Here is an 8,954-nt window from a genome sequence, read left to right on the forward strand (position 1 = left end):
TTGCATTACAATTTCCGAAAAGGAAAAGTGGGGTTCAAAACAAAATGTAAAGGTCACACTGGGGGAAACTTTTGATTGGCAATCCTCCAGAGAACAAAAACAAGGATGCACACAACATTGTGGGACGACCACACGTCAGACTCTACCAGAACGCTGACGACGGTGTAAGTGAAGGTAACTCGTTTACAACATGCAGAAAGACTCACACACACTCCAAAACACCTGAGAGACGTATGTGCTTCGGTGGGTGTTGCTGTTTTGGTTCGCACCAGAGTTTTAACGCTTTAAAGTCTGTGCGGTGAGAAAATTTAAGTTATTATCCATTTTTTTTCTTGATGGAAAAGTACGTTTTTGTTTTTTTAAGTGAACTCTTTCCCCATCATGGCTACTTCAGTTAATTAGAAATCATTTGAAATACGACTAAAATGTAGGAAAGGTCTTTTTCTGTGTGACGATGTTGGACAGCATGTTAGCGTACCTTTTGAGGAAAGATTTCAAAAGCTATCATTGAAATGACTCAGAGGTGAGGTTGTTTGTACTTACAGATATTGTAATTTGACGTTGTTCTGAAAGGCCAGCTTGGAGACGTATGTCAGCCTGCTGTTGGTCACCGTTCTGACACATACAACAAACATCATATTTAACACATGAGTAGAAAAGTGACTCCTAAAAAATACCTCTTGAAATACCCTTGCTGGGACACGCCCACTCGGACTGTGTCCAATCAGTGATTGTCATTTTTTCCCTCCAGAGCTGGTGGCCAGCCAATCCTTTACTCGCACACTTTACTGTGTTCTAATTAAGATGAGCCATTTACTGGACTCATGTTTCGTGTTAAGAACGGTTTTCCACTGAACCTGTGAATGTGCTTTGTTGTTACTGGATGTACCTCTGCCTGCTTCTTTGTTTTTTTGGAGTTTATGTAAGGAATGTGACCTGGACTGAAATGTGAGTCACATCAGATGCTTTATGAAGCTGATTTCAGCCTCCACTTGTGAGTGTTGCCTTTGTCCTTTGAGTCTCGTCTAAATTGTCTGTTCCACAAGACCTTTTTATTAACATAAATATGTGTGCATTATTTTTCCATTGTTCAGTTGGATCCATTGCCGATCTGCAGTGACTATACTGTATGTACAGGAACAGAAACAATAAATTTGGATCTGGATTGTACTCTGAGTTACATGAAACACTTTTACGAAGTTGATTACCATTGTTTGCTGTTGTCCACTTGGGTCCAATACCATGACTGACACAAAGTGGCAACATGTACAGGAACAGGAACAGACAGAAGTGCCTTCCTATGCAGAAATCTCAAACTATACACCAACTGGACTGTGATCGACAAACTTCAACTTCCTTTTCTACATGCAAGCTCACCTGCCATTTTATTAGGTACCCCTCTCAATCCTGTTTTGTACATCTGGCAGAGCAACAAGATTTTGTTTTTTAATTTGACCTTAATTTGGATCTTAAATGCACTGCAGTTTATACGAGACCTTGTTATTAAAGATGCCAATATCAGTTGGTTCATTTCTATCTAAGTCACTCACTATGAGCGCCGGAGCAGGAGCAGCTTCACCTCTTTCAATACTGAATAAGAAAATATACAATAAAAAATTTTAAAGACATTAACAATGCAAATTCAAATAATTTTTTTCTGATTAAAAATCTATCCTTTTGTGTCCTGCAATTCTTCACTCGCATTGTGCGTGTGCTGGAGCCTATCTCAGGTGACCTCAGAACTGTGCAGCGCATGTGCTACGCCGTACAACCTCAAGTGCACCCTATGCATTATAGTAATTTCAGCACAATAGTGACCTCCATTAACTCATTCAATACCAGCCAATTCTGGACCAAGTCTGAAAAGACGTTTTTAAACGTCTTTGGGAGTGAATGAGTTTAAAATGTTCCAAGAGACTCACAGGTTCCTGAGGTTCTTGTAGTAGTGCAGGTCCTTGTCGCTGATGGACGAGAAGCTGCTCTGATTGGCAATGTAGCTGTCGGGCGACAAACAGCGTGTCAGATGGCCGCCTCATTTGTTCGGGCAGGCAAACATTCCCGAGCGAGACAAAGCGCCGCTGATAAAGGTAGCATAATTACCAGTCGACGTGTAAAAATGAACGTGGGGAGGACAGATGCATGCATGCATATAGAGCACAAAGAAAAGCCAAGCGGACACTTCTTCAGAAAAATCGAGAGCATTTGGGGTGAGTCAAACCCATAAAGAACCTCTTACTGTTGACACTTGAGAACACTGTCAATGTCAGAACATAAAGAAAATAAATGTTCTTGTCCCTTTTATGTACTCACAAGGGCATCCGAATAGTAAGCGACCACAGTGAAAAAACAAGTCATTCATGTCAAATGCTTACTGAACATAGTTAGTGGATATGATTAAAAGTCCAATTAAGGCATGTTTAGTAAATATCACGACATGCTCGCTGAATGCTCAATGGTCACATCATTAGGTACACCTTTACAATCTAATCCAAAGTGTAAAGAGTTAATATGTGTGTAAACCAGAGGTGACCCCCCCCCCCCAACAAACCCCGAGTGTGTACCATTGTGACTTTTTGTTCCTCATTGTTTTAGCTGCTATGCAGTTGCTGTGGCTCTTTTATGCATGCTTTGCATCTTTATTCTGTCATAAAGGCTTGATGTCTCACAGTATATAAACTTGGATTACTTAGTGACAGGTTGTCAGTACGTCGCACTTTCGACCGGAGTGTCAGCTCTTCCGTGTCTTCTGCATCCAGCCCTGCTCTCTTTATTTACTTTGTATTTTCACAATAAAGACTTTTAGGATTCAACTTCCTTGTCATGTCGGCTCCTGGGTCCTAATTCCGCTCCTCACGTGACATGGACGGACGGGTGAGAAGGGAAGGGAAGCGAAGTGGGTGCACGGTTTTAAAATTTGGGAAACAAACACTGTAGATAACAACAGCATACCCCAGAGAACGCCTGGATTTTGTCAAGCATTCTAATATGCAAAAGTACAATTAACAGCAATGATTCCAAAATGGTACTGCGCAAGTTTAAGAACATGATGCCGGCCTGGTACAATAATTTCCCCCCAAAATATCTTGGCAATCAAAGGTTTTGATATTGTGTGCAGAAGAGAAGTCGGTGCACCAACTCCGCTGGTATGTTGAAGGAGACATACCATTTTGAACCAATTATGGTTCAAAATTTGGGGAAATAGTTATTGATGACAACAGCATACCCCAAAACACCAGGTTTTTGTCCACTACGTCAATTGGAGGACTCCCAAAATGTGGCATCCAATCAGGAGGTGCGGGAGATTGAAAGAGATTCTACATAATTTACATACTTACATATTTTCCCCAAGTTTGATTGGCTATATTTACATATGTTAAAAAAAATATGTGGCATTTTTGAGGGTGAGCGCAGGGGTTAAAAGAAGCTGACCAACTGGCAACGGGTGGATATGCACACTGGCCTTTATGCTGCAGAGGAGAGAGTGGCTGATGAGGCGAAGACTGGCAGGTGTGTAGGTGAGACAGGTGCAACGATTGGGGAGACGCCCAGCCCAGACTGAATTAAGGAAAAGGCAAGCAAAAACAATAGGGGGAGGGGCCACACAGTGGAACACTGAGGACAGACATAATGGATTCTAACAAGAAGGGGGTGTGCCAACATATTGAAGAGGGTAAAATAATTTGGGGAAGGCTGCTGTGGATTGATGACAGACCACAGAGGACAAATGGAATTTAATCTGCATTACAAAATGCATTTGCACGACTTGCCTGCAGCGGGGTGCGCAAAAATAAATGGTCTGGTATAATAGTCACACTCCCCCAACCCCTCCAAAAAAATCTGAATGTGATGCATTTATATGGATGAGAAGCTGCTTTTAAGTGTGTGTGTGGCGGAGAGGTGGTGCTCCAACTCTGCTAGGATGTTGACAAAGGTGCTTGGCCTAACAAGTTTGGGGAAGGCTACACAAAAGCAGAAAAGCTATTTCCAAATTGTGGTACATGAGCAACAATCTAATGACTGTATATAATACACTATGGCTTGAAAGGTTTGGGAAAGAAGAAGAAGTTAAGGACAGTGATGAACCAGCCGAAATGATCAGCACTTGGAATCAGAGCCTACGTGCCCATATATATAATCCTAAAGCAAATTAAAACAATGTAAATAAGATGAGTAACGAAATACAAACAACAAACTCCAAAGGACCCCTCCAAGGCCTTGGATAATAAAGACTGTGTTTATCTCTGACATAAGGTGACCACCGACAAGGCTGTTTATCTTGTGCCAAGTCCGATAACGGCACCCAATCTCTGCTGGAGACGCTTACACCAGTTTACATAACCTGTGATGACGCTTGTCTTATTGATTTACCATTTTTGATCAATGGTAAATTGGTCGATCCCGATCGGCACTATACACGTTCTTTTTCTCTCCCTGTCCGTCTGTCTCTTGCATTGTCAAATTGATTTTTATTCCTCATCTCTGTTGGTGGACTTCATAGACAGACAATCACAGCCATCCAGAGTCTGTGCTAATATTTGGACAGTCACAGTACACGCTGCCCTGCTCATTTCAATTTATACAGATAAAGCAGGAACATCTGAAATCATCCATTTTCTATAGCGCTTGTCCTCATTATGAGGTCGCGGGTGAGCTGGAGCCTATCATGACTTCTGGTTATAGTGATAGTTTTTACACCCTGGACTGGTCGCCAGCCAACCATAGAGCATATAGACAAAACACCACTGGACAATTTCGAGTCTCAAATGAATCCAACATAAACGGTTTAGATACGTGGGAGAAACCTGGTATACCTGGAGAAAAAACATCCAAACATGTTGAGAGCCCGCTAAATCCACAAAGGCGTCGAGATTCGAATCCCGACCCCCAGAACTGTGAGCCATTCGAAACGATAATGCGTGAAACGACAATGAGCCTGTTATGCAATGCCGGTGCCTTGTTACATGCCTTTCAATGTATACCAACACTTCTAAAAAAAATAGGATATAAAGGCATCAATATACATATTTGCTTAATTGCTCTGGCTGCAGAAGTCAGCTGCCAGAAGAGACGCGGGTCGGTATTTGGAGGAATACGCACGAACAACGCGAAGAAAAAAAAGCTCTCACATGTCCGTGATGTTCTCCATCTCCGCCTCGCTCTGCAGGGTGGGAAAGGTGGCGATGCCCCTCTCCGGGTCCACGCACGAGATCCTGGTGTTGCTGCAGGCGCAAGAGGACGGGCATGGCTCGGCGGACAGCCGCAGGTCTCCGGAGCCAACCTCCAGCCCGGCCACAACCAGCCACAAGCACAACATCCAGCCATTATAGCCACTCCACGGCGTTTGGGACCACCGAGCCCCACGAACGCCGGTTTTATGTGCGCGCATGTCGGGTTGCAAATCTCAGCCAAGGCGCGCCGAGCAGCCCCCACGGCCCGAGCCCAGGTCGGCTGTGGGGATGAGTGCAGCCAGTAATCAAGGGAAAGGGATTGCAGTGGGGACTCAAGAGACAATATCCTAAGGTGGGGGGTGAACAAGAAGGCCAGACAAAGTGTGGAAAAAAAAGACAAGACAATGCTCAGTTTGGTCCTTTTATCCCCCCACACACAGCCTGTGAAATCCTCCCTCAGTGCAGCTGAAATCACACTGTCACACTCAGTGCATTGTGCCAAGAAGACACTCGTTCTTCTCTCTCTACTCGAGCTGGAGCTCTCTCTCCCCCTCTCCCCTGATTGGATGGATCGAGAAACCAGCTCACGTCAGAGTCAACTTGCATTTAAGATTGTGCAGTCTGCAGGTGAAGGGCTCCGAGCTGGATTTTCCCCCCAAAACCTTCTTTTCCATAATGTAAACATACAGTAAATTCAAACAATGACTCAAACCCACCCGCTTGCCACAAAAAGGTGTTTACTGCCATAAAAACACTAGTTTCCCTCCATCCGTCACAATACTACATTTTGTTCAAAATGTTGAAAAAAAGATGTATTCAGTGGTGTTTGAGATATAAATTTACTTTGCTCCATTGCCACAGGTGTGAGTCAAAACTTTCATGGAAAAGCACTTTCTCCACTGAAATGAACAGAAATGCAATTAATCCATGCCATTAACATCTTTGCAACCTTTAACGAATGCTGATGAAAAAAAAAACAATCGGTCGCTGCTCAGTGAGATATTGATTTTAGCCACCAAAATGATCTCCAGCGATATTTGCCACAAAAACACCCTCTCTACTTTTCTAAAGCTATCTCCCCACTCGCATTAGCGATAAGATGCATTAACGTGTTCATGGTAGACCCAAGATGCTGCCCATATAATAACCAACTTGCATCGGTCCAGTCTGCAGGGTTGAGTGTGACATAAAGAGTTAACATTTGTCTGCACTGGACTTGCCTTGAGTGAGGAAGGAATGTCCTTGTCAGAAAGAAAGAGACGGAAGAGGAGGAGGTCACATTTGAATGTAGAGCAGCCACAGTGAGACGGTTTTGTTTCAATACAAAATAGGATCCATTTCTATATCCTCAAATGTGCTATTTTCTTATTGGAACTTTTTAAATGACATCTTTCCACAAAATGTATTCTGCCACCATCACCCCCACCACCAAAAAATAAAAAATAAAAACCTAAACGTCCTAAAATATATCTTCCTGCCAAAGTAATTATACCATCGTGCCACAAAAGGAGAATCAATTTCCTAAAAATCAGTCTGCCATTTAAAGAAAAATCCTTTATTTTATTTAATTTAATTTTTTTTTTTTTTTGCTCTCTAACAATCATTTTTTTCTGGAAAGTATTGGAGAAAACTATAGTACAGCTAAAATGGGTTTTCTTTCTGGAAAATGTGCACATTTTTTGTACATTTTCATATTTTTTTCTGAAATACATTTCTTTGATGAATACAACAGTGTATATATAATTTTTCCATCTGGGGATTAAAAAAAACCTGCAATTTTACTCCCCTTGGTGAAACAATAAATTTATGACAAATATTCAACTTCCTGTGCATTTTCCTCGTTGATACTATAAAATGGAGGGATGGACAAAAATGGGTGGATTTTACTGCTTAACTCATATAACACAAACAGAATATTAATCAGAATGCTACGTTTAGACTACTAAGACTGCATAGAACAGACTAGTAACACTGCACAGATTACAGGGGTGTTCAAACTCGGTCCTCAGGGGCTGATGTCCTACCTACCTGTTTTCCATTTCTCCCTGCTGAAACCTGATTCAAAGGATCAGCTCGTCAACAAGCTCTGAAGAGGCAAGATCCTGATCCTGATCATTTGAATCAGGTGTGTTGCAGCAGGGAGAGATGAAAAATGGGCAGGACATCGGCCCTTGAAGACCGAGTTTGGACACCCGCGCATAGAACTTATTATTGTAAAATACATTTTGGGGTTGACTTCCCCGGCGGCCCGGTGGGCAAATGGTTTGTGCTTTGACCTCACAGCACAAAGGTCATGGGTTCGATCACACCTCCGGCCTTCCTGTATGGAGTTTGCATGTGCTCCCCGTGCCTGCGTGGGTACTCCCGTTTCCTGCCACATTCCAAAAAAATGTGTGGCAGGTCAATGGAACACTCTAAATTGTCCCTAGGTGTGTGTGTGTGTGAGCGTGGATGGTTGTTTGTCACTGTGTGCCCTGTGATTGGCTGGCAACTGGTTCAGGTTGTCCCCTGCCTACTACCCGAAGACGGCTGGGATATGCTGCAGCAACCACCGCGACAATGCAAGAGACCCGCGAGGATAAAGCGGCTCAGAAAATGGATGGATGGAGGGTGGATTTCCCCTTTAAAGAAACATGACCTCTTTCCTGGAATGTAGAGCATTTTTTTCTTGAAAGTATACAAGTATTCTTTTTCCCTTTAAACATGTAAATTTTTACATCAAAAAAATATTACTTTTTATTTTACATGGCATTATTTTTTAGGACAAAACACTTGCCTAAAATGCTGTATTTAATCACTGAAAAATCAAATGTTAGTCACAAAAACAATGGTTAGCCACAAAATGTTCATTTCCTTTGAAATGCTAACTTTTGTCTAAGGAGGAAAAAATGGATCGCTACCGAATTCCTTATTTTTCACCAGATTGCTTTTGGTTCTTACAACCACGGTAAATCTTATTGCCTCTTACATCAGCTGTGCACCATGTTTCACCTTGCATCTGACAGCCAGTGACATCACAAATCGACACTCTTCCTACCTCTTCCTGCTGCTGTGACTTTAACATGACGTTTGTGGTGACGCACGGACACTGCTGCTGAATAGAGCAGTGTAATTATGGATCCTCTGTGTGTGTGCGTGTGTGTGTGTGTGTGTGTGTGTGAGAGAGAGAGAGAGACATACAAAGACAGTACAAGATGTGTGTCCATGGCTCTAATTAAAAGGTTGTCACAACAAGAGAATATTGCAAGACGTCGTGTCCTTCCTGTTGAGTAGTGACTGCTACTCCGAGCATAATGAAGTATGACCGTCCATCACATAGGGCCTCGGTGATAACACTTTGCAATTATTGCGCCAATTGAAGTGGCACCGGCAGCTGCATCGCACACACATGAATGTCTCGTCGTGTGTTACTATTCCTGCAAACAAGTCATCCATCACATCTCTGGGCTTCATTTAGCATTGATTGCGTTTGAATTGGTGCGATGCCTGTCTTTACACTTCAAAGTGTGCCCATGACCCATTAGGGCAGTTTTCTCCTGCCCATATCATTTAGGTACACTGGTGAGAGAGATTTTTTTTTTATATCTGTAATTCATGCATGAAGGCTATTTTTAAAAAATGATTGCTCCCCCAAGAGTGATATTAAGTATTTTAGATGCATGGAATTATGTAATAATTTAACTGTACAGTACATTAATTTGGACTTTATTGGTGCTGTTTGCAGTTGTTTGTAAATCCATTTAAATGATGAAAATAGATTATGCCAATAGAGATTTTCAAATAATT

The 8,954-nt window shown here is 42.3% G+C and overlaps 1 protein-coding gene across 1 annotated transcript in view; it reads right to left on the reverse strand.

Annotated features, from left to right (window-relative positions):
• ntrk2a (neurotrophic tyrosine kinase, receptor, type 2a) overlaps positions 1 to 5,605 on the reverse strand; it is a 73,837-nt gene extending 68,232 nt beyond the window's left edge. The window contains exons 1-3 of the mRNA XM_086111428.1: positions 5,127 to 5,605; positions 1,923 to 1,997; positions 544 to 615 (exon numbers count right to left, since the gene is read on the reverse strand). Coding sequence (XP_085967554.1) covers positions 544 to 615; positions 1,923 to 1,997; positions 5,127 to 5,386 — 407 coding nt within the window. The 5' untranslated portion in view covers positions 5,387 to 5,605. The remainder of the gene's footprint in view (positions 1 to 543; positions 616 to 1,922; positions 1,998 to 5,126) is intronic.
• Between the last annotated feature and the right edge of the window lie 3,349 nt (positions 5,606 to 8,954).

Source organism: Hippocampus guttulatus, chromosome 5 (genome assembly GCF_054856545.1).
Source record: "Hippocampus guttulatus isolate MCC_2025c chromosome 5, RoL_Hgut_1.0, whole genome shotgun sequence".
NCBI lineage: Eukaryota > Metazoa > Chordata > Actinopteri > Syngnathiformes > Syngnathidae > Hippocampus > Hippocampus guttulatus.